Consider the following 25,709-nt stretch of genomic DNA (forward strand, 5'->3'; position numbering starts at 1 on the left):
AACCCAAGGAATGTAAGATTGTAAATCTTTATTCATCTTTTATTACAGCTCAACATGAGTGAAATACAGGAGTTTAGTTTAAGCAATTCAACATGTCACAAAACAGAAACTGGTTTTCAAATGCCCGTAAGCTCCCATATTGATGACATTGCCGTAGTCTCAACTGCTATTTGTAACCAAATGGTACAATACTTTTGAGAACATTAAGTCTATTTAAGTGACCTGCAAAGCTTTTTGGATTTTTTCTAAGAGCCCTCATATGACAGCATTTGTTTAAGTTCTCGTAACACTTTAAAAATTCTTTTTCGATCTTGTATTCCTTGGAGTGTGTGTCTTGGAAGTGCCTTTTCTCTCAGTTCATGTAACTTCATTTTTTTGTGGATTAGTGACATCACAAACCCAGTGGAACTGTGTGCTAATCACTGACTAATCTGAGCTGCTCCTAGTCAGACTCTTCTCTTCCCACACTCTGTGCTATAAGATAGTTTGACCACGTACACAATCTAGCAATGTGTAAATAAAGACTGGTTGAGGAAAGCTATGTATATGTTCTTGATATGAAAACGGCAGTGATGTCGTCAGAGAGCAGAGCTTAAGTCCTTCAGGGGACTTTTCTGTGAGGGAAGGCAGAACTCAGAGCCATTAGTTTTAACTTAAAAGGGGATTTTGAGAAAGCAGAAGTGGATCTTCATGGACCATGAGTCTTACAAGCTGAAAGTGAACAAACTCAAAAGCTTCGCAGGTCACCTTTAAATTACTTTCATTAATGAAGTCGTGGATTAATGCATTCCTTTTTCTTAAAGGGACACCATTTCATATATTAAGAGCAGAAGCTGGATTCAAAAGCGCATAGGAATTTAGAGTTGTCCTGCATTTAACCTTAATCGTGAATCAAAAACACCTAGTCTTGGAAATTGTTATGGGGTTTTATCCACTTCTGAAATAACTAATGTAACGAGTGAAACTGTTCTGAATTATGTTTAGAACTACTGTTTTTTTTCCCCAAACTAGTAAAAATTGGTCTACGTCATCCTGATCCAGTAGTCGAAACAAGTTCGTTATCCAGTGTAACCCCTCCTGAAGTATGGTATCAGACATCAATATCTGAAGAAAGTATTGATAATGGTTGGCTGTCGGCATTGCAACTTGAAGCAATTACTTATGCAGCTCAGGTATGTTGCACTATAGTATTTTTTAAATATTTTATTTTCAGAATACAAAGGTCCACTGAAGGACTAAGTATTGCCTTTCAGGATCAGCTTGTGAAAGGGGGGAGGGGATAGTGTGGACTTGTCTGTTCCTGCCGGAATCTATAAATGATGCACTTTTGAAAACTTGTTTTCTTTCACAGCAACATGAAACATTCCTGCCTAATGGAGACAGAGCTGGATTCTTGATAGGTGATGGTGCTGGTGTAGGAAAAGGAAGAACCATAGCTGGAATAATCTATGAAAATTATCTGTTGGGTAGAAAAAGAGCTGTATGGTAAGTTAACGATTTGTGATGGTAAATTTTGTAGTTATTACAGTATTTAAAGTTAGTGTAAGCTCTTTTGGACAAAAGTCTTGGATTGTTGCTCTTTTGGTCTTTTGCTTCAATAATTTTACAGATTATATGCTTTTTTTTGTTTTTATTTTGTATCCAGGTTTAGTGTGTCAAATGATCTGAAATATGATGCTGAAAGAGACTTGAGGGACATTGGAGCAAAAAATATTTTGGTTCATTCATTAAACAAGGTGTGGAAACTTTTTACTATGTACAATTGAGGCAAACCTTTAGGTACGCTTGTGTGATGACATACATGTTACTGTTTAAAATTAATACCATTCTTAAGTTTTATGTTGAAACAAACAGGATTAATGGTGACCAGATACTCAACACAATTAATATTAACAATAAGGGGAAAGGAATGCAAGCCAAATACCTATCTTTAAAAGGGGGAACAGAAGACCTAGGGAATTATAGACCAGTCAGTCTAACTTAAATATCTGGAAAGATACTGGAACAAATGATTAAACAATCAGTTTGTAAGGACCTGGAGGATAATGTGGTTATAAGAAGTAGCCAGCATGGATTTGTCCAGAACAGATCATGCAAAACCAGCCTAATTTCCTTCTTTTTTTTGACAGGTTTACAAGCTTAGTGGATAGGAGGGAAACAATAGAAGTGATATAGCTTGATGTTAGTAAGGTTTTTGACGCAGTCATAACATGTCTCTCGCACAAGAAAACTGGGGAAATGTGGTCTAGATAAAATTACTATAAGGTGGGTGCACAACAGGTGGAAAGACCGTACTCATAGTAATTGTCAATGTTTTGCTGTCAAACTGAGAGGATGTATCCAGTGGGATGTCTCAGATCAGCCTCAGGTCTGGTACTGTAGTACTTTTATTAGTGACTTAGATAATGGAGTAGAGAGTATATGTATATAGTTTGCAGATGACTCCAAACTGGGAGGCTTTACAAGCATTTTGGAGGACAAGATTAGAATTCAAAAGAAGCTTGACAAATTGGAGAATTGGTCTGAATTCAACAAGATTAAAGTCAATAAATATCAGTGCAAAGTACTTCACTTAAGAAGCAAAAATCAAATGCACAACTACAAAATGGGGGAGTCGCTGGCTGTGGTAGAACTGCTGAAAAGGATTTGGGGGTTGAAGTGGATCACAAATTGAATGAATCAGCAATGTGACTTAACGGCAAAAAAGGCTAATATTCTGGGGTGTATTAACAGGAGTGTTGTAAGACACATGAGGTAATTGTCCCACTCTACTTGGCACTGGTGAGGCCACAGCTGGAGAGCAGTGTGCAATGCTGTGTGCCACATTTTAAGGAAGATGTGGACAAGCTGGAGAGAGTCCAGAGGAGAACAACAAAAATGTTTTAGAAAACCTGACCTATAGGAAAGGTTAAAAGAACTGGGCATGTTTTAATCTTGAGAGACGATGACTGAGGGGGGACTTTGCTAAAAATCTCCAAATATGCTAAGGTCTGTTATAAAGATGGTGAACAATTGTTCACCATGTCCACAGAAGCTAGGATAAGAAGTAATGGGCTTAATCTGCAGCAAGGGAGATTTTGGTTAGATATTAGGAAAACCTTTCTAACTTTCTAAGAGTAGTTAAACTCTGGAATCGGCTTCCAGGAGTGGTTGTGGAATCCTGAACATTGGAGGGTTTTTAAAAACAGGGATGGTCTAGGTTTACTTGGTCCTGCCTCAGCGCAGGGGGCTGGAGTTGATGACTTCTTGAGGTCCCTTCCAGCCCTACATTTTTTATAATTCCAAGTGACATGTAGATGTTTTTTTTCAGTTTGGCTCTAAACCTGCAAATAATTACCCATATACACCTAACTTCTAGTCAGAAGTTAAGGGCACTATTTATGCTTGAAGTCCTTTTAGAGCTGGGCAGGGAATATTGCTTCTTTTTTTTTTTTTTTTTTTTGAGTTTGGCGTTTTTACTGCTTATTTTTCTTTTTAATGATAAATGGATAGCTAAAGCAGATGCCTTACTATGTAAGAGCTAAATGCTGTTACTGGTCATATTCACTGTCTGACTAAAAATGATTTTGCTTCCTCTTTTTAAAGTCTGTCAGACCAATGACTAGGAAACAGATGAGTAAATCATTGTTTTTTAGAACGTTAAGACAATTCACTTAGTAGCCACTGTAAATAAATTTGATCTCTTGGCTAAATGCTGTATTCAACTTTAAAAAAAAAAAAAAAAAAAAAAAAAGGTCTGAGTACCTGTTGACTCATGATGACACATCTTGGCTTTACACTCGGGGAAACCCCTAAAAGGGGTGCCTAACCTGTAAAATCTGAAGCCATGGAAGATTATACCTTCCAGGATGCACTTACGAGAGCACCACCATACTATCGTCTTAACCATGTTCCCAGCTGCAAATTGGGATCTAATCCTATAAATTGAAATCACTGGTGACTTCACTGTTATGTAAGGAATGCCGAATCAGTGCTTCAATCAGTGTCACTCTTTGAGCATTCACTAGATGCATCCGATGAAGTGAGCTGTAGCTCACGAAAGCTTATGCTCAAATAAATTGGTTAGTCTCTAAGGTGCCACAGGTACTCCTTTTCTTTTTGTGAATACAGACTAACACGGCTGCTACTCTGAAACTTGAGTTGTGAGGTGTCTCTTCTTGACTAAGATGCAGACAGACCAATTTTTGTAACTTACTAAAATGTAACTTTGTCTCTTTTTTTGCAGTTCAAATATGGAAAAATTTCTTCCAAACATAATGGGAGTGTAAAGAAAGGTGTAATTTTTGCCACATACTCTTCTCTTATTGGTGAAAGTCAATCTGGTGGTAAATACAAAACCAGGTTAAAGCAGCTTCTCCACTGGTGTGGCGATGACTTTGATGGAGTTGTATCCTTTCATTTCTTAGTCTGCAACAGAAATAATTGAACCATAATATAAAACACACCTCTTTTGTTGGAAGGCAACCTTGTACATTTTATTTACAGTTATTTTAGGAAGGATGTTTTTCATTAATTTGAAACTATACAATTTGTCAGCCACCACAGACGTTTTCTAAATGCTTTATTCAAAACATGTAGCACACTGTACATGTGACCAACTAGCAGCCTGATTCTGGTCCTATGTTGGTGTAAATCAGGGATTGACTTCAATAGAGTTAATGAAGTTACATTGATGTAAACCAGAATGAGATCAGAATCAAGGCTTTGGTCTTTAAATAGGCAGGTTGAGCCTGGAATATGGTCATCAGAAACCTTACCTCTTGGTTAAATTGTACATAATTTCTTTCCAGTTCTTATGGCTTTTTCCTGTAAAATCTTTGGGGAAAATGCATAGTACTTCAAGAAAATTCATTCCAAAAATACATGAAAACATTATACTAAGTGTATATTTGAATCGTTTAAAATTGAATGTCTTGACATTGCTTTAAAAAAAAAAGTCAAATTGTTTCTGACTGAAGTCTGTGTAGAACATTTACTAATTAAAACTGATAGCTAATGAAAGTATAGAGTTCACTGCAAAAATCAATTAAAAAAAAACAAAACCCTCTGCATTCTAAGTGCCCTGTACTATATTGATTGTAGGATGCATAATTATTCCTTAATTAATGTTCAGATAGTATTTGATGAATGTCACAAAGCTAAGAATCTGTGTCCTGTTGGTTCTTCAAAACCAACAAAGACAGGCTTAGCTGTATTGGAGCTTCAGAATAAACTTCCGAAGGCTAGAGTTGTTTATGCTAGTGCCACAGGTAAGTATTACTTAATACAGATGTTTAGAGAAAACTGACTTTTTATTGGCATTGGTACAGTGTGTGCTATTCCTTTCAGGTGCATCTGAGCCGCGAAATATGGCATACATGAACCGTCTGGGAATATGGGGTGAAGGAACCCCATTTAGGGAATTCAGTGACTTTATTCAGGCTGTTGAAAGAAGGTAATGTAATGCGTTAAAGAATTATAGCAAGAACAGCTATAGTTGTGGCTGCATTATGGTTTCCAGTTTTCCATTTCAGCCCTGTTTTCAGTCACTTATAGTTCTGAAATTCTTTCAAGCTTGTTCTGTGTCTAAAAATGAACCTTTCTTAACTTTTTTAGCAAAAAATGAAGTAAATGGAGCTTGGGTAGGGATATACTTAGTTTAAAAAAAAAAAGCTAATTAACTTTCTAAAACCTACAATTGAAAAAGGTTGAGGTACAGTGGTTTTAAGTTAGAGAAGTGCAATTGGGTGTTGTGGTGAAATGTTTTTGATTTAATTGATCCTCATGAAAAGTACATAATGCACATACCCAGTACGCTTCATACAGGATAGATTTAGCTACAAAGTAAAAAGTGTAGTGAAGGGGCAAGCTGATTCTGGAGGTCTGGTGCACGGTGTATAAGGTCAACAGAAGTCCTGCTTCTCGGGGCTTTCTGGTGGTCCTTAGCCGGTTAGTTCCAGATTATGGAATTTACACTGTTCCTCGTTTAATGAAAACCGGAATACCTTTTAAAGAAAATGGGCACGTCATTCCCCAGAACTTTCAAATAATAAAAAAAAATCTGGAAAGTGCCATACAAAAGAATGCAAATGTAACATTCTCTAACCATTTAATTCCCATTTACGTGGTTATAGTATTTGAAAAATACATTTCATACATTTTTTCTAAATCTTAGATCCTCTTTGTGTATCATCTTGTATTGCGTATAACAGACATTGTTCTCTATAGGGACTATACTAGTACAAACATACTATGTGTTAAGTATGCAACAAAAGTGAAACTAAATATATATAGACCTAAATTTTCAGCTAAATTAACTTCATAGTTGACTACCTTAGCCCCCGCCTGCACCTAAAGCTGTGCTGATGGTTGAAAATAATTTAGAATACCTGGCTGCTTAAGAGCCAAATTTGGCTCTTATGCCAGTATAAATCAGAGTAACTGAATGAACAGAAAATGCACTCATTTAATACACTCTTGACAAATGTGTATTAAAAAAATCTGTCAGATAACTGTAACTTTGGCATGAAATTAGTGTAAGCATAAAAATGGAAAAAAAATTACAGGATGGCTACCCATGTATGTGTTAGGTCATTCGAAAGGTAGGCTGTGTGAGAATTATCTAAACGATCGTGTTACAGGGCATATTCAAAAGAAGGCAGAGTTATGGTTGTGCGTGCAGCCTGATCTCTAATATTTTCTGATTTGTGTTTAATTATACAACTCTAATGCTCACGCACATTGGTTGTATGGAATACATATTGGTTTATTATTTTTCATAGTGTACTTTTTAATATGCTATTTACTTCTAAACCACTTAATACTTTGTATTTTTGTTTTATTTTTGTTTTATTCAGAGGTGTGGGTGCCATGGAAATAGTTGCCATGGATATGAAACTGAGAGGAATGTATATAGCAAGACAGTTAAGCTTTTCAGGTGTGACCTTCAAAATTGAAGAAGTTCTGCTTTCACAGAACTACATTAAAATGTATAATAAATCTGTGAAACTGGTAAGAATTTATTCAGTTTTTAAATCTTCATGACAGTTTGAACTGGTAGAAGCTGAGAACTTAATGGGTGGAGATAATTTGCTGTCAGGCTAGGCATAGTGTCCTAATTATACAACGTATGCTGCTGTTATAGGAAAAGAATTAAATCCATTAGCTTTGCTTTAGTATGAAGGTTCCATTACATATGGCTTTTCTTTGGAGCAGGGAGTTGCTCTTACTCTGGAATAAAAAAGACTAAAAGAATTTACTTCAGAGACGTTTTTAAATGAGTCATTACAAAATCACAACAGGGTTCAAGATTTATGTTCCATTACTTATTCCTAGTCTTGTGCATAACAAGTCTGAATGATTTATCACTATAAAATTCAGACTACTTAATCTTCAGAAGGAACTCTCATATAAAATTGTGTAAACTTCTAATGAAAATTTAGTTCAAATGGAGTTGAATTGTAATAAAAATACACAAAATTACTCTTAATTTTAATGAGCCATCTTTACAAACAAGGGAAGTTGCAGTTTCTATAATTCACTTAACTCTTGGCTATTTTAATGGTCTTTTCTGGTTACTTGGCTTATATACACTAATACAATTTTTCTACATAGAAAAACAGTAGAAATTAATACCTTATATTGGATAATTGGATGGAACAAATAGTGTACATAATTGTATGTATAAAAAACCAAGATCTATGTTGAGATATTGTTGTATTTAAATTTGCAATTAAGGCATGTTTAATGCTTTCTGAGGTCTATCTTCAAGTTTGATTTCTGAAGTACTTATCTTGAGCCAACCTTCTTGGTAAGCTTTCAAAACTTCACAGCATTAATTCTGCTGCACAAAACTATCCTGATTATAACAGCTACTTTTCATAGTTTGTCCCTAGTTTCTGGCAGGCAGGCAATTATTTATGTTTTGAGAACAAACAGTGTCTCTCTAGCTCACTCACATGAAATATTTTGCTATATACTTATTTGGTGTTGGATCTTCTGTCAGGGGACCATTTGTTGTTGTATACTCTTGTCCACCATTGCTTTTCAATTCTAATAAGTTTGTAAAAGACTGCACATGTTTTTTTCTTTGTCTGTTACCTTCCACTGTCATTAGTTACATATCTGTCTACTTTGAAAGGTGTGATTTGTAAAATTTTTGATTTCTTCTTCAGTGGGTGAATGCCAGAGAGAAATTTCAACAAGCAGCTGATCTTATTGATGCAGAGCAACGCATGAAAAAGTCTATGTGGGGTCAGTTTTGGTCAGCCCACCAGAGATTTTTCAAGTACCTCTGCATAGCATCCAAAGTCAAAAGGGTGGTACAGCTAGCTAGAGAAGAAATCAAGAATGGGAAAGTAAGTTGTTTAAGTCTGGTAGTAGTTCAGAATGTTTTGGAAACCTCTCTAAGTGTAGTACCATCCAAATTACTTGTTCAAATGGCTTTGTTTCTAGTACTAATGTGTTTTGAAGGTGTGTGATGACATGCTTTTCAGCTTTCTGAGGTTCTTCTTGATTGTGAATCCCTGTTTGTCTAACTTACGAGAAGTAAAAATATGGTTTTTTTAATCAGAATCTCAGGGCTTTGTGTTAATTGTATTTGTGGTTCTTCTTCCTCCCTCCCCCCTCCCCTGCCCCCAGTGTGTTGTTATTGGACTACAGTCTACAGGAGAAGCAAGAACATTAGAAGCCTTAGAGGAGGGTGGTGGAGAACTGAATGACTTTGTTTCCACAGCAAAGTAAGTCTTCCTTTTTTTGCCACCGTATCAGTGTGTTTGAGTGAATTTTAGTGCCAAAGAATGGGGAAAAACTGAAGTCACTATATAACCATTTTTTTCCTTAACAGATGAAAATTTGGTAGAGGAACATTCATTCTTAATTTTGTTTTTTCTTAAACACAGAGGAGTATTGCAGTCTCTCATTGAGAAGCACTTCCCAGCTCCTGACAGAAAGAAGCTTTTTAGTTTGCTGGGAATAGATTTGACTGCTCAAAGTAATAACAATTCACCTAGGGACAGTCCTTGCAAGGAGAACAAAATAAAGAAACGGAAAGGTAAAGTGTAAGCTGCTATTTTTATGTATTTGCTATACTATTGAGGTAATGGCAGCACTTAAGAGAATTGCACAGAATAAGATTCTTTGTAGAATAATCTTTTTGTGGGTGGCAAATGGAAACGATTGGGACAGCTAATGGAATCTGGTTATTGGAGGACCAAATCTTGCACCTTCTATCTGTTTGATACTATAGATATGCAGGAAAGTTGCAACCTTTGTGACTCACGAAAAAACTTAAAGATCTAAAATGTTAAATTCATGTGCTTTCAGTTACGATTCACTGAAAAGCCCCATTTCAGTACTAAGGCTCTGTTTTTTTCCTAGTCACTGCAGAGGTATGAAAACAGATTGTGAAAAATAGACTACAGATCTCTAAATCAGTGTTCTTATTTTGGGGGAAAATAGGTGAGGAAATAACTAGAGAAACCAAGAAAGCTCGTAAAATAAGTGGCCTAGCTGGGAGCAGTTCCGATGAGAGTGAAAGCGACTCTGATGCCTCAGACAATGAAGAAAGTGACAATGAGAGCTCTAAATTTTTGAGTTCTGGAGATGATGATGACTTCAACCCATTCAGAGATGAATCTAGTGAGGACGATGAAGATGGTAAGATAATGTGGATACTCTTCCTTAAGTATTTAGCTGTATTTCTGAATATTAATGTCAAATATAATTTTATTTAACACTTCAGTGTGAGACAAAATAGAGGACATTTGTTATAAATGTATAACCTGAAGAAGTAGGTCCTGAAATTAAATAGCTCTAAAGTTGTCGTTTTATGCTTAGTGGTTTACCTATGATAGCTGTACTTGACCATATCTTTTAAAAGCATTTTTAAACTGCTTTTTTGACCTAGAATTTAACTAACTGGAAGATAAGTAGAATTTGGATTGTCCTTAGGAAAGTTAATTTTTTTGAAAATGGGGAAGTGTCTTGACTAGTTACTTAATATTTTCTTTAACTTCAGACCCCTGGTTAATTAGAAAAGATCATAAGAAAAATAAAGACAAGAAAAAGAAGAAAAGTATAGACCCAGATTCCATTCAGAGTGCCTTATTAGCTTCTGGTCTTGGATCAAAACGACCTAGCAGTTTTTCTTCCGTTGCTGTTACCACTGCTTCTAGTACCAATACATCAGGTATGAATGAGGTTTGGAATTCTTCGGAGTCTCTACTTTTTCCCAACAATTGCAAAGCATTTAAAAAAGCGTAATTTCTTAAGGAATTGTTTTTGTCTTTACATTTCAGCTAACAGTAATACTAACAGCAGCTTTGTAACAAGTCAAGATGCTGTTGAAAGAGCCCAGCAGATGAAAAAAGAATTGCTTGATAAACTGGAAAAACTAGCCGAAGACCTTCCTCCTAATACTTTGGATGAACTTATAGATGAACTAGGTGGTCCTGAGAATGTGGCTGAGGTAGGTCCAGTGTGACTATTGCAAGTGAAGAATTTTTTGTTTCCCTCCATTTCACTCAATATTTACATGTATTTTAGAAATCTGGTTGTGGTATTACTATTTTTCAAGATATGTAGTGATGTGAGCTGCATATTAGAGGTTTAAGCTGATAAGTAAGTCCATTAGTCTTGCAGGTCCTTATAACTCCAAACGCTATAGAAAGAAATGTAAAGACTGGTGAAGAGAAGGGATCTGAATAGATAAGGACTGGGAAAAACTGTCTATGATTTGATTTTTCTGTTTTTCTCGTTGGGTGAGAAATGCCGGCTTGTCTGTCTGTCTCTTTGTACTGTTTCTTAATTTCCTGACTAGTTAGCTAAAGCTGATATGCTGTGTGTAGCAATGTATGATTGTGCCATTCTCCTTTTAACTCCAGGTTTCTCTCCCGAAGTCCAGGCAGGGAAGACCCAGAGTGGAGTTGAGGACCAGGGAGGGCATGTGTGTAAAGCTTCACATAAGGGACAACACTTTTACCCACCAGCACTAAGAACATTTCTCCTGTAGGCTGTCTGTCTGTCCAGCAGAAACATTCTTTGTTCCCTTAGTTCAGAAGAGACCCTGTTACTTTCAGTGAATTTCTTTGGAGTTCTAGTTCCTTTCTTTCCCTTCACAGCTTTCCATACTTCCATTTACTAAATACTATGGCTTGTCTACATGAACGATTAGATCACGGCAAGCTAGTGTGTGAATCTACCTTGCACTACTAGCCAGTCGCAGTCTAGCTGTCCACGGACAATGCACATCAGCAGAGTGTTTTGTTAACATGTTTTGAGCTAGTTCTGTTTCAGAGGGGACCAATCCAGATCAAAGCACTCTGTTAACATGCTTAGTTCTGCTATGAGTGCAGTTGGACTGGACTAGATGACCTCTCGAGGTCCCTTCCAATCTTATGATTCTGGGATTCTATGCGTGAGGAGGGTGCACACAGACCATGGCAGGCTATTGCAGGGTAAATTTACACTGCACTTGTTGCTGCTGAATTGGTTTTGTAGGTAAGGTCTTAGACTTACAAGTTCCATGACTTGACTACAGTAACAGTGAAATTCTCTAGTTACTAATGATGCCTTCGTTATCAGACAATAAAAAACACTAAGATCGGTGGTCCTCCATCCCTTCCACATAACCTCTGCTTTATTGGATTGCCTTTTTGATTCCCAAGGTTATTCCAAAATAGGAGTATTGTGCGCTGCTCAGTATTGCATCAGTCAGGCAGCTTCAGGTATAAAATGTATCTTGGTCTTTGGATACTTGCAGTGAATTGTTTGCTGTCTTCTAAGGACAGTGTGTGAATAAATAGCACTGATGTTTGAAGTAATTTCATGTTCCATCATTTCAGCACCTCTACGATAAGGTTAAAAATATTCCTTTGTTTTAAAGATGACAGGCCGCAAAGGGAGAGTTGTAAGCAATGATGATGGCAGTATATCTTATGAGTCAAGGTCTGAACTTGATGTGCCTGTTGAAATTCTAAATATCACAGAAAAGCAGAGATTCATGGATGGAGACAAGGTAAACTACTTCTATGTAACTTCAAGGAATTGTTTTATGTTGGAGAAATTATAGCAGGTCTGTCCACAAGCAGTAGGCACTAGACTGTTAAAATGTGCAGTTCCAACCACAGTCTTAGCAGCACAGTATAATAGAAATTAACTGATCTACAGAATCATATACCCATTTTGCTCCTAAAAGCTCTGTCAAATACATGACTTTTATGGAATGTCCTGAAGGTCAACAGGCTTTTTCAGCTGGGAATGGGAATTGAACCATTAGTTTTAATAAGTCCTTTCTATTTAAAAGGAGAGACTCAAATTCAAGTGGACACTTCTAAAAACTCAATCTTCTGATACAGCACTCATTTAAAGAAAATAAATAAATCCAAGGCTTTTGCTCCCCAGCTGCTTATAAATACCTCATCTGGAATACTAGGCAGTACTTGACACCTCCATTTCAAAAATGATTTTGCAGTGATAGAGGTATATAGGGAAAATGCATGAGTGACTTGTCATGGAAAAACTCACGAAGAAAGGCTAAAAAGATTTTGAAAAAATTGGGATTATATCCCTTAGAAAGGAGACTGATAAGAGACATAATAAAAGTGTAAAATAATGGTATAGAGGAGAGAGAGGGGGGCTTCTGTCCTCCTTGTCTCATAATAAAACAACCAGCAGAGATTCAATGAAATGTGGCTAATTCAAAACTGATAAGAAAATACTTCTTTACACACTATGTAATTTGGCTGGAATTCATTCCCACAGGATGTTGTTGAAACCAAACACTTAGCAACATTCAAATAGGGATTGGATATTTTTATGGATAATAAGAATATCTAGAATTGTTATAGTTAATACTAAGATATTTTGGAAAGGATATAAAAACAATTATCCTATATCTACCAACAGTGATGTTTCTTGTACCTTCCTTTGAAGTATCTGGTACTGCCCACTGTCAAAGACTGGGTGGACCACGCGTCTGACTCAGTATAACAATTCCTATGTTCCATACTTCTTGAAGAATCTGAGAGCATCACCATGAGGCATGCTTCGGCCTGTCCCTCTTCCCTTTTCTCTCTGTTCACCCGTCTGCCTGTTCTGTTGTCAGTTTCAGTTTTTCTGGTAGTACTGGTAAAACCCTCTTGTAGAGCCTGTGGTGGCTTGAGTGATATAGCTGACCCTCAGCTAAACAGGGAAACATCTACAGGACTAGCTGCACCTCTGACCCCTTGCTGAGTTCATTGAGTGCACCCACTCATGTTTCAGGCCTTATGACCTCACCTCTCCTGCGATGGAATCATGCAAGTCTCTGGGTCTTAGACTGGGTTCTGCACTGCAATACACTATGGCTCAACCGTACTTACTCCATCAGATCCGGCTGGGTTCATGTACCTGCAGTTCTTGCCTCGGAGAGCTTCTGATCAGTGCATTACAGTGACTCAAAACAGCCTTCTTAAATCAAAGTATTTAACAGTAGGAACAACACAAGAAAAAAGAGGCTTTAAAGCTAAAGTTCCAAATGTTTGTCTGTCTTACTTCCTGGAAGCTTAGGAAGGCCTAGCTTCTTCAGACCCACAGGTTGGTGTCTGACCTGTCATGAATAGCTGCCAACTACTGTTTCCACTCTAGATTGAGCAACTTTAACTGTTGTTAGGCCTTTTGCAGTGTTGTAGTCGTATTGGTCCCAGGGTATGAGAAAGACAAGGTAGTTAAGGCAATATATTTTATTGGACCAACTTCTGTTGATGGGAATGTACAAACCTTCTAAGAACACCCCCCAGACCTGAAGTACTCGATGTAGTTCGAAAGCTTGTACCTTCCATCAACCGAAGTAGGTCCAATAAAATATTTTCTTACCTGCCTTGTCTCTCTGATAGACCTTTTGGTTCCTGGCCTTTGCAAAACAAGCTGTTACTTGGCTGGAGCCAAGGAGGTAAGATCTTCCCATTTAATAGTTTAGGCATTGTCTTTTTATTCCCCTCAAAGTGTTTGACTGGAGGTGTCTAATATGGAGCCACTGTCTTGCCTTCCTGATTGTTTTTCCAACAGCCTGCTGGTAAACTAAATCAATATATTCATACAGTAAATGTTCTAATTAATGGTCTCCTACAATATTCATAAGTTAGAGCTGCTCCATATTGCCTATACCCACAGTCCTGTGAGATGCACACAGACCAACTTGAGAAATCCATGTTGTCCATCTGAAAGTTTTACGCTGACGACTGTTAAAAGTAACTCCTCAGACTACAGAGCTTTTTTTTTTAGCTTGGTTATCTTATGATCTCTCACGAAATCGCTTGAGTGAGTTGTAACTTAACTTTGCTGTTGCAGTTCTGTTACAAGTTGCATGTAAATATTTAAATCTTTTATTCTATTTTATAAATACCTGAGTATTTTCACCTGAGGATCAAATGCCAAAATGGTTTTATACTTGGCTATCAAGGTACCCTTATCCAGTGCAGCAGCCTTATAATTTATATTGCTCGTGGTCAGCTGCCACCTTGTAGGAAAAGAGCTTTAGTTGCTATAGGAGTCTTTCTCCCTTTCTTTCATGAGGGGCTGGCCTACGTCACAGGAGCCTCTCCTCTGACATGGCAGGACTGGATGCCGATCTCTGCTGTTCTCCAGTTGCAAGAGGGAGTTGCTGGGACAGTAAAGTGATAACCCCCTTTCCTCTCTCAAGGGCTCTGTGCCTCTGTAGCATTTGTTTAGCCTAAACGCAAGAAGATTAAAGCTCATCCCCACCCACACCCAAGTACCAAAGCTAGTGAGGTAGCTCCAGTCACGTAGCAATTGGTAATTCCAAAATCAGCTGTTTTTTCACAAATCTGGAAACTAAGGTTTGGTCTCAAATTCACTGCTAATTTTTCTTCTATGTAAAAGAACATTGCCATCATCTCAGAAGCTGCCAGCTCAGGTATTTCATTACAAGCCGACCGTAGAGCTAAAAATCAGAGGCGGAGAGTGCACATGACTTTGGAGTTACCATGGAGTGCAGATAGAGCAATACAGCAATTTGGTGAGTTAATGGCTGTATTTTAATTCATCAAGTTCAGAAATAATCTACTGCACTAGGCATGTCCATGGTTAGTTTTGGTATAATATGGAGTATTCTGTTCGTTAGATGCTGTGAGTTATGTCTCATTAATTCTGGTGAATAAAACTGGTGGTGTATACAGAGATTTGTAAATGTTAGAATTAGTTGTTTTGCGTGTTCTGTGCATCTTCATGAAGTAATCAGAAACTTGGAGTGTTGCATTTGGTAATGTTCATCTGCACATAGTTTTACAGTAGAATTTACAGCAGAATCAACAACTTTCTAATTGTTGTCTTGCTCGTGGAGCAGCAGGATTGCTAGGTTTAGTTATATTTAAGCTCCACCCCTCTTCCCATCCCATAGTAAGGCCAACTGTCTGTGCCCCTCAGTAGAAATTTTGCCTGTAGGCTTAGTGTAAAAAGTCTAAGCAAAACTGGTATTATACCTTGTTTCATAGTATGTGCATCCACAAACATTCCCCCTTTGTGCATAGCAGTTGTTTCTCTTTACAAGATTTATCTACAACTGGTATATAAATAGGATGGGTGTTCTGAATTTTTTTAGTTCCTATCACATTGACTCTTTGCTTAAGAATGTATTAAGTCTGTGTGTGGCAAAAGTATCAGTGTCTCCCAATTGCTTGTTTATGATTCTGGAGACTTCTTTCTACTTTCCCATCAAATGTTCTATGGAGTTCCTGGTTGGTTTTTGTAACTCTTTTCACTTTTAAATACACAGGAAGAACTCACAGATCAAACCAAGTTACTGCACCAGAGTATGTGTTCCTAATTTCCGAATTGGCAGGAGAGCAAAGATTTGCATCTATAGTTGCCAAAAGATTAGAGAGCTTGGTAAGAATGTTATGTATAACTCAGTTAAAGCACTGTACATAGTCTATTTCTCAGTACAGAGACCTCTTGTATGTTTTAATTACAAAGGTATTGTCTTGACAGGGAGCTCTCACTCACGGTGACAGAAGAGCAACAGAAACTCGAGACCTTAGCAGGTTCAACTTTGACAACAAGGTGACATCTCCTTAGTTTATTGTTTTTGTTTTTGTTTTTTTTGTTTGTTTGTTTTTTTAAATAGAAACAGATTGCAACAATACTTATACTAGGCAAAATGAAAAGGTGCCTGTGGAGGAATTCCCTCTCATTCTTCCTTTTTGAACTGTTGTATTTTGCTTCTTTCTCTGCCCACTGTTTGGGGAGGGAATGTTGTACTCTGCTTATAAAGTGCCATGTAAAATTACAGCATATATAGATGATTTAATCTACCAGGTAAAGTTCCATGTTTTAACCCTAAGCAGTTGGCTGTCTTTCAATCAATCTGTTGAGCGTCCTGAACCTGGGGAAATGACCGTGTTAAGGAGAAATTAACAGACTGGGCTATTACCATACAATGCATTTTGTTAAACTGAAAAATTCATCAGCATTTTCCCATTTTCTTCCATGCTCTAATTTAGTTGTTTGTAATTTGGATTGTGAATGGAAAAACTGTATTCAGGCAAGGATTAAAAATTAGTTCTTTAACCCAGGGTGTATACCAGCATGCATACTAGAATTCTGAGGCTTAACCCCATATGCAAAATTTTCACAGTACTGTAACTTAATTTTTTTTCTTAACACAGTATGGCAGAAATGCTTTGGAGATAGTTATGAAATCCATTGTGAATTTAGATTCCCCAATGGTGTCCCCACCTGCTGACTATCCTGGAGAATTCTTTAAAGGTAATTGTAATTCACTGTTTTCTAACCCCTAGTTTTTGGTCATCCTTTCTCGAAAACACTTACTTCTGTTTTTCTAAATGGTAGTGAGTTAGGTTTAAATGTAAAGAATTATTCTTGATATCAGGTGGCTTAATTCTGTTCATACTACCAGTACAATTCTTCTAATTGTTTAAATTAACTTGTGAATTTTATATACTAGTTCTTAGCCCAAACATGAGATCTATTCCCCCATGATAAATACAGCTGAATATAATTCCCATAAAAATGTTTAAGGGAACATATATAGTTGTTGTATGCATAGGAAAATTTGGAGTTAAATTCTCTTTAAATTCTGTTTCCCTATGGGTACCAATTTCAGAGAATGCTACAGTCTTGTCTAGTTATGGCTATTTAACCACAGTACTAAAAACTGTTTAAAAACCTTGCCTGGTTGTCACCCTTTTTTTTTTTTTTTAAGAAGCTTATTTTGCTCTTCTATTGATCAAAAATGTAGTAATATTGGTATTCCTCCCTACCCATGTTTCGACTCGACCAGAAGCGAAGGCTTTGTATCGTGACTTCCTAGCATATGGATCAGTCACAAATTATATATATGGGGTGTGCAAAGATTTGGAATTGGATTTTTGGGGCAGGAGTGGGGATTATCTGCTGCTCCAGAGGTAACGCAAATATTGTTTTCCTAGCTATTTTCGTTTTCTTGGCAATTATATGGTTATTCAGAGGGCAGGACAAAGATGGCTTCAGTCCTTGTAACTTTTTCTTTCCCTAGATGTTCGGCAAGGATTAATAGGTGTGGGCCTAATAAATGTAGAAGACCGATCAGGAATTCTGACACTTGATAAAGGTATTGTTTTTGGTGTATCTGTCAATGTTGATAGCTGATGTATAATTTTATTGTCAAATCAGAAATCACTTCTGTGATTATAAAACCACAGACCTGGCAGTGAGATTTGGAGGCAAAAGTGGCACCTGAAACTTCTCTTATTTATGTCTAGATTTGAAGTTAATCTCTTTAAGAAATGTATGCTTTATTTCAAAAACATGTTTTGCTTTGATAGTTTGAAAAGTTTGATTTTAGTTAATTTTTAAAACGTATGAATTCTAGTTTAGGACTTCACTTATACCAGAATTCTCTCTCCTAAACTGTGCACTTTATACATTATTTGTGATTCTTTTTAGATTACAACAATATAGGAAAATTCCTGAATAGAATTCTGGGTATGGAGGTTCATCAGCAGAATGCTTTATTCCAGTATTTCTCTGATACGTTAAATGCAGTTATACAAAATGCTAAAAAGAATGGAAGATATGACATGGGTATTTTAGGTAAGTAAATCAAATTTCTTAATGTTTTTTCTGCTCCTTAATCTGCTTCTCGTACATAAATTATTGTTTGTTCTTGGGTTTCTTTAAGATCTGGGCTCTGGAGATGAGAAGGTCAGAAAGGCAGATACTAAGAAGTTTTTAACTCCGGGATACTCTACCTCTGGACATGTAGAATTATACACAGTAAGTTAATTCCGTGTTTCTTCAAACTGCCATAACTTTAGTTGCCCTTGAAAATCCTTAATTTGAAACTTCAGTTCTTAAATTGAAACTTGGTATTCCACTATGGAGGTTTGTAAACCTGTTACTGAAAAAATGAAGTTCCTTGTCATCTTGTAAAGACCACTGTTAACTGTTGTGACTTAATTGTTTGTATGTAATCTCAGGAATTGTTCCAAAATGTGGTGTTTAAACATCCTTGTTTTAATGTCTCTTCTAGATCAGTGTAGAAAGAGGAATGTCTTGGGAAGAAGCAACTAAGATTTGGGCTGAGCAAACTGGACCAGATGATGGATTTTATTTATCTTCGCAAGTGAGAATCTGTTAAAATGTGTTGTTGTTTTTTCCATATTTCTCAGATGCATTTTTTAGTAGAACAGAACAATTTTTTGGCTGTCCCAATAAACTCCACTAACTTAATTTCTTTCACATTAAATGTGTAAAGTGAATATATTCAAAATTTAAAAATTTAATTTAAAAATTGAATTTATTTTCAATCCAGTACAATCTCTTATTTTTTATTTAGTTTAGCAAAATGCTTTCAAATTTTTATAAATAAGCAAATTGATTTTAAAAATGATTTTGTGGTTTATGTAACTTCGTTTAATCATCAAGCACTGATGACAAAACACTACTTTTTAAGACATTTAGGACAGGTATCAAATGTAACCATACACTTAGTTTTAAGTGGTATTCATTTTAAAATCTGTGTGCTCATGCTATATGCAAGGTAAACCGTGTATAATCTCAGACACTAGGGTGTGAATTATGGTAATCATGACACACCTCTTGGAAGCCAGTGCCACTATCTTTCACCTCGTGCCAAACTACCATTAAGACATGTTGTTACTGGACCATAATTATGACACATCCTGTTATGTCATATTGGTTAATTGTGTACTCTTTCTAGTTGTGGACCAATATGTATATAGAAAAAATTGTAATACATGTGGCTAGTTAAAGTATACTTGGAGAAATGATTCATTAGAATTAGGATCTGGATAGCTATTCAACACATTTATTGTATGCATAATTATTTAGGAAAGACACTGTCCATGTTTCAACTTATAAAATCATTTTTTTCAGATAAGAAATAATAAGAAAACTGCCATCTTGGTAAAGGAAGTGAATCCCAAAAAGAAGCTTTTCTTAGTATACAGACCTAACACTGGGAAACAACTCAAATTGGAAACGTTTGCAGACCTGAAAAAGAAATATAAGAAGGTAACCTTTTAAATCAACATTACTTAAAAAGCAGTTTCTTTGTGGTAAAAGACAATGCAGCATTTTTCAAAACCCATGTCTGTCCATACACAGTATGGTGGCAAGTTATAGAAACACTTAACTAATGCTGTTTATGAAGTAAACTTCGTCCAGTACAAGCCTATAGTTATCTTTATCCAAGGAGATCTCTAGGGCTTTGCAAGCCTGCCTAAACAGTGTTTTGTATCTGCAAAAACTTACCAAAATATCAATTGTTCCATTAAGACTTTCCATAATCTAGGAGTAGCTTTCCAAACGTCAACTAGGGAGAAGGTTCAGCTGCAATTAAACTTGCAGAAGATGCTTTATCCCAAACATGTTTGAACACTACGTACAATATACTCTAACCATACATGATTCTGAACTTCCGGCTGTTTCCCTGCTAGTGTTTCTAAAATACTAAAATTAATCTTTTCGTTTGTCCCTCAAGATCATATCACAGCAACACAATTGCTTTAGTAGCCAATGTTTTCCTAGGCAAGTTGTCTGTGAACTGTTAAGAATTTACATGATGCTTGTAAGAATAAGTGAACGAAGAGCACTCAAGTGTGACGATGTCTTTGAATTTATCGCCTTATAAACGAGGTTCTTGGATCTACAGACATCTCAATCAGTGAGATTCTACTATACCTAAACCTTTATTTACATCCTTAGCAGGATTTCTACTTGTAGCATGGATTTACCAAAATGCTTACAGAGCAATATAACTTGGATTGTTCATATTAGTACTTTAAAAAAACAAACGAAAAACAAAACCAAAGTTATATCAGTGTTATCTGTCGTCCCATTGCTACAAGCAAAATACTGTGTGCGCTGTTCTGTAGTTTTCAGAGGCCACGTTTATATTTTAATACAACTTTTAAATGGCTTTTCAGGTACCTTCTGAAGATGCTCTACCACATTGGCTAGAGCAGTACAATTCATCGGCAGATACCTGTACCCATGCTTATTGGTTAGTATTTATATGTATATAAACAGGTTTTCTACCAAGGTGTTTGACTAAATCTGTTAATTTATCACTTGGACCAGGAGTCTACAGTTTAATTTATCAACTTTTCATCCACATCTTCATAAAAATTCCAAGAGCCAATATTGGTCACTTCATGTAATTTCTGAAGGAGTCTCAAAGTCAACAGTCCAAGTGGTAATCTGCAACTTCTTACCTTACAAGAGAGAGATGAAAATATGAACTTGTTTTCAGACTTCATTTTTTAATTCAGAGTGGGCATAATGAAGAACTTTTGTAATAACGCAGAGGGACTAAAAGTGTCTCATGTTTTGGTAAACATATTGATCTGTTGAGATGTATTGGATATAACTAACTTGAAAAAATGTAAACCCAGTAACTTTAGCTAGATTCAGAGTTTAGATGGTTGAACTAAAGAACATTAGTTTTAATGCTGATTCTCCTAGCAATATGCTGTTAAACCCTCAACATCATGCCTTGACTTCTCAGTGCTAACCACTGATGAAGAATGTCCGTGTATTAATACCCCAACATCTGAATTTGTTTTTAGAGCACTTACCCTCTTGCTAATGGACATTATTGGTCAGAGCCTCAGCTGGTGTAAGTTAGTGTAGCTCTGTTGACTTTAATGCAGCTTTGTCAGTTTACGCCTGCTGAGGATCTAGCCCGAGATGTACTAATAGTCTTTCACAACTTTAAAAGCCGTTTTGTGGAGTAGCTTTATCCATGTCCCCATCTCACTATCCATCATGACCATCTTAACTTTCTCCTCCTTTAGTGTTTACTTACACAAGTAAAGATTTTTCATTTAAAAAAAAGTTCATTTGAATTGTAAAATACCCTCCCTTGTTCTTTAATGTGTTAAACTCTCTTCCTCCTCCAGGAGAGGCAATTGTAAGAAAGCAAGCCTTGGATTAGTTTGTGAAGTGGGCCTCCGCTGTCGAACTTACTTCGTCTTGTGTGGTTCAGTACTAAGTGTCTGGACAAAAGTGGAAGGAGTTCTAGCCTCTGTGAGTGGTACAAATGTGAAAATGCAAATAGTTCGGCTAAGAGCAGAAGATGGACAGAGGATTGTAGGTAAGTAAGTTTGTCCATTATTTTAACTTGTTTCTGCTGGACCACATAGCAGTCAGTTAAACTTGGGGTGTATAGACTGAAGTTATATTCTGAGTTTGTGTAGGAGGTATACACGTACACACAGAGAATAGGCCTTTGTGCCTTACTATAAGTAAGTATTTTGATTTCTGTATTATGAGTTGTTTGCATGAGGTTAAGGGGGAGGAACTATTCCAAACCAGCCTTCTGCTGAAAACTTCTGCTGGCTAGAGCTGAAGAGCCCCCCCCCCCCTCAAAAAAAAAAAAAGGGGTGGGGGGAAAGGAATAGGGGTGAGTCACTTCAGGCTAAACAGCAGGCTCATTGCTGTAAAAGTTAGGGTTGTTGCACCCCTACACTACTGGACAAAGTGTTGCACTTTCCCCCTCCTGTTTATCACTTGATGCATATTTCCCAACAAAGGCAAGATCCACTTATGTCCCAATACACCTGTGGTTCTCTCGGCCACCCAGAAGGGTTAGACTCCATTTTTTTCCAGCCAGCTATCTTTAAAACCAAAGCCACTCAACTTTTCAGCCTTGAAGAGGGGTTGCAAACCCTTAATTCAACCATTAAAATACTCACTCCTGCAGTGTTTGTGGGCTGTTGAAGCCATGGCTGAAAAGTATGAGTGGAGTGGCTCAAGCGTGGAGATCATAGGCCTTAGCACAGGGGTGGGCAAACTTTTTGGCCTGAGGGCCATATCTGGGTGTGGAAATAGTATGGCAGGCCATGAACGCTCATGAAATTGGGAACTGGATTGCGGGAGGAGGTGAGGGCTCCAGCTCAGGGATGCGGGCTCTGGGATAGGGCCAGAAATGAGGAGGTCAGGGTGCTGGAAGGGGCTCTGGGCTGAGGCAGGGGGTTGGAGTGCAGGAGGGGGTGAGAGCTCCAGCTGGAGGTGTGGGCTCTGGGGTGGGGCCAGGGATGAGGGATTCGGAGGGCAGAAGGGGGATCAGGGCTGGGGCAGGGGGTTGGTGCGTGTGGCATGGGAGGAGGTGAGGGGTGCAGTCCCCAGGTGGCGCTTACCTCAAGCCGCTCTCAGTAGCAGCAGCATGTCCTCCTCTCTGGCTCCTATGCAGAGGTGCGGTCAGGTGGCTATGCGTGCTGCCCCATCCATAGGCACGGCCCCTGCAGCTCCCCTTGGCCGCAGTTCATGGCCAGTGGGAGCTGTGGGTGCGGCGCTTGGGACAGGGGCCCCCTGTATGCCCCTACGTGTAGGAGCTGGAGGGGGGACATTCTGCCGCTTCCAGGAGCCGCGTGGAGCCATGGCATGCGCGGGGCAAGGCCCGCTCCTCAGTGGGAGCTTCAGGGCCAGATTAAAAGGTCTGATGGGCCAGACGCGGGCCATAGTTTGCCCACCCCTGCCTTACAGCTTAACTCCACTGAGTTTAGTGACATTTAAAAGGGGTGTAAACTGGATTTTTTTTCTCTTCATCCCTGAACGTCTGTAGTTTTGTGACCTCTTCTGTCCAACCAGGAGAGTGAATAAACAGCCAATTGCTGCCTTGTGTATTTAGTTGAAAATACAGCAAGAGTAGTTGAAGCTGTACTTCCCTAAAGACAATTTTCATTTTTTCCTGCTCGTCTGTGACTGAAGGATCAGATGACTTTTGAATGTACTACTTTTAGTTGGGAATAGAACCTGCTTTAGCGCTCGATAAGTTCTTAAAGACTTGACATTGAAAATTAAATCTTTTTATGCAAAAGCTGCTGCTGACATTTAAGGAACTTGGAACCATTGGCCTAAGTTCTTAATTATACAAACATTTTATACATTTTAAGAAGTACAGCTGACTTGTTGCTAATTACAGGTTTGCTCATTCCTGCAAATTGTGTATCACCCCTTGTAAACCTCCTGTCAACATCAGACCAGTCTCAACAGCTTGCAGTACAACAGCAGCAGATATGGCAGCAGCATCACCCACAGAGCATCACCAACTTCAACAATGCTTAAGAGGACAGACTACAGGTGTTGACTTTGGTGTTTTGAGAAAAGGCTGTAAAAGCATATCACTTGCATAAAAATCAGGGACAGATTCCAAAGAAATATAATTTTTTCAGTTCAGTTGTGTGGTCTCAGAAGTACTTTGGGAATAAAGAGATACATAAAGGATGGTAGAACTGAAAGCCAGCAGTTGCTTATGGTGGTGCATCTGTCTATGCTCTTTGTAGAGCTTCCTGTTTGCTTTTACTTTTGGCCTTTTAAGCCACAAACCACAATTTTTGTTTGAAAATGCTTGAAAATTCCCAAACAGGCTTTATTTTTATCTTGTCATACAGTGCTCAGGGTTTAACGCAGTACATCAATGCCATTGCTGTGGGAGATAACCTCGAATGCATGTATTGAGTATATATAGAAAATATATATTGGGTTTTTTCTCTTCAACTTGTAAGTTTATATAAGCATGAAAACTAGAGATTCACATCATGCATTCATTCAGGTTCCTTCCCAGTTTCTGTTTGACAGTGCATGTCTTTGGAAACAGGCATGAACAGGATAAACACCCCAGTCAAGAATTCCGAGAGAAACAATCTTAGTTGTACAGCATTGGTTTTTGCATTTTTATAGTGTTTATACCCAAGTATTGCATTTTTTCTGGTTCTCTCCTGGAGGTTATATATTTGAGTCTGCAACATGTTTTTTGTGATAAGCATCTTAAATTAAAAAGTTACTTCATTTTAATGTATTAATGGTATTCCTAATGTGTAATGCAAAGATGGCTAAAAGCCTTTCCTTTAAAATTAAAATATTTCCTTAATCCGAGGTGACTATGGAAACTAAGTGCAAATTCACTTCCACCTCTCATGCAATCTTATATTTTTTACTTCATTAATGTAATTTAATTTGTCATTTGTAAGATGAAACCTTACTTGAGCTGTAAATTAGACAATGGGGAAACTCTTGAGGGTTCCGCTATATGTGCTGTTTCTGTTACCCAGTAACTTGAATACTGTTTAATATGTTGTAAGACATTGTAGAGTTTATCTGGAGCTGTTTAAAAGAAATTGTAATGTACAAATGTGAATAGTCACTTATCTATAATATGGGTAAGTTTTGTTTTGCCTATAATAGTAGATGTTTATAAGAAAGTGAAGGACAATGTTTGTCATTTCTTGCTTGCACAGGTTGCACTATTGAAAAATTGAGATTGTATAAACCTGTCCAAAAAACTGCAAGATACCAGAATCTTGTAGATGTCAAATAAAACGTTATTGTACTAACAAAACTGGAGTCTTGTTTAGGCAATCACTGTATTCCAAAAAACTAACAAGTCTAGTTTGGCATTCAACAAGACTTGAATGGTCCAGCCTACTTAAACTAGTCTTCTGTCTTATGGTCCATATCAGTCTTTAAGTTGAACTAGTTAGTATCTGAGACCAGCGATAAACTCTATACTGAACTTCAGTATATATTTTACAAGTAAAGATTGTGCTGTAAGTACAGTAAAGATAAGGGTAAAGGGTTGACCTGATGGAGACTTAGTGCTGTGATCCATTGTAGTGCCTGCCTCATTTCCTTAAACATTTACTCAGTGGACCAGATTCTGATGTCTCAGTGATGTAAATCTGGGATAACTATGGAACTGAGATCGGAAATAGACCTAATAACCTTATTTTTAACTCCATTAGGTAAATGATCAGTGTGAAGTCCCGTTATTGCACTAGTATTACACATGCAGCACTAATATAGGAAGAGCTCATGAATCTGGGGGGAATTGTGTGTGTGCAGGAAGTTCCATGTTTTATTCAGCCAGCAATTGAACAAACTGAAATGCATTTTGAAATAAAGACTTGTAACTACAATTGATGTGTCTGAGGCTAATGCTGGCAGCAGCTATACTGTGAGAAAGTATTTCTAACCCAGGTAATAGTGGGTGCAGTTCCATTTCTAACTGTGTGAAATTGCAAGACAGCATTGACCTGACCTCACCCACCCCCGTACTTTGTTCTGGTGCGGGCAAGGAGTTATTTGACTCCTGCAAGGTCATCAGCAGATGCTGGTGAGCCAGGCAGGCTGGACATTGTGGACCATAAAAGTAGCAAGCGTGGTGTGAGTTGCATGGTCATCATTGCCTTGTTAGTAGGTGCATTCAA

General features: G+C 37.6%; 1 protein-coding gene across 9 annotated transcripts in view; it reads left to right on the forward strand.

Annotated features, from left to right (window-relative positions):
- Positions 1–25,418, forward strand: part of SBNO1 (strawberry notch homolog 1) — a 43,286-nt gene extending 17,868 nt beyond the window's left edge. For all 9 annotated transcript variants that reach the window (XM_075120037.1, XM_048820987.2, XM_048820984.2 and 6 more), the window contains 26 exons: positions 1,012–1,172; positions 1,352–1,485; positions 1,646–1,736; positions 4,226–4,387; positions 5,114–5,249; positions 5,329–5,434; positions 6,837–6,990; positions 8,154–8,336; positions 8,620–8,717; positions 8,880–9,031; positions 9,439–9,636; positions 9,998–10,168; positions 10,278–10,447; positions 11,864–11,995; positions 14,860–14,995; positions 15,752–15,864; positions 15,967–16,038; positions 16,644–16,743; positions 17,513–17,587; positions 17,923–18,069; positions 18,158–18,252; positions 18,509–18,601; positions 19,375–19,512; positions 20,427–20,503; positions 21,402–21,595; positions 23,426–25,418. In XM_075120037.1, coding sequence (XP_074976138.1) covers positions 1,012–1,172; positions 1,352–1,485; positions 1,646–1,736; positions 4,226–4,387; positions 5,114–5,249; positions 5,329–5,434; positions 6,837–6,990; positions 8,154–8,336; positions 8,620–8,717; positions 8,880–9,031; positions 9,439–9,636; positions 9,998–10,168; positions 10,278–10,447; positions 11,864–11,995; positions 14,860–14,995; positions 15,752–15,864; positions 15,967–16,038; positions 16,644–16,743; positions 17,513–17,587; positions 17,923–18,069; positions 18,158–18,252; positions 18,509–18,601; positions 19,375–19,512; positions 20,427–20,503; positions 21,402–21,595; positions 23,426–23,568 — 3,431 coding nt within the window. In that variant the 3' untranslated portion in view covers positions 23,569–25,418. The remainder of the gene's footprint in view (positions 1–1,011; positions 1,173–1,351; positions 1,486–1,645; positions 1,737–4,225; positions 4,388–5,113; positions 5,250–5,328; positions 5,435–6,836; positions 6,991–8,153; positions 8,337–8,619; positions 8,718–8,879; positions 9,032–9,438; positions 9,637–9,997; positions 10,169–10,277; positions 10,448–11,863; positions 11,996–14,859; positions 14,996–15,751; positions 15,865–15,966; positions 16,039–16,643; positions 16,744–17,512; positions 17,588–17,922; positions 18,070–18,157; positions 18,253–18,508; positions 18,602–19,374; positions 19,513–20,426; positions 20,504–21,401; positions 21,596–23,425) is intronic.
- Positions 25,419–25,709: the final 291 nt, after the last annotated feature.

Source organism: Caretta caretta, chromosome 15 (genome assembly GCF_965140235.1).
Source record: "Caretta caretta isolate rCarCar2 chromosome 15, rCarCar1.hap1, whole genome shotgun sequence".
NCBI lineage: Eukaryota > Metazoa > Chordata > Testudines > Cheloniidae > Caretta > Caretta caretta.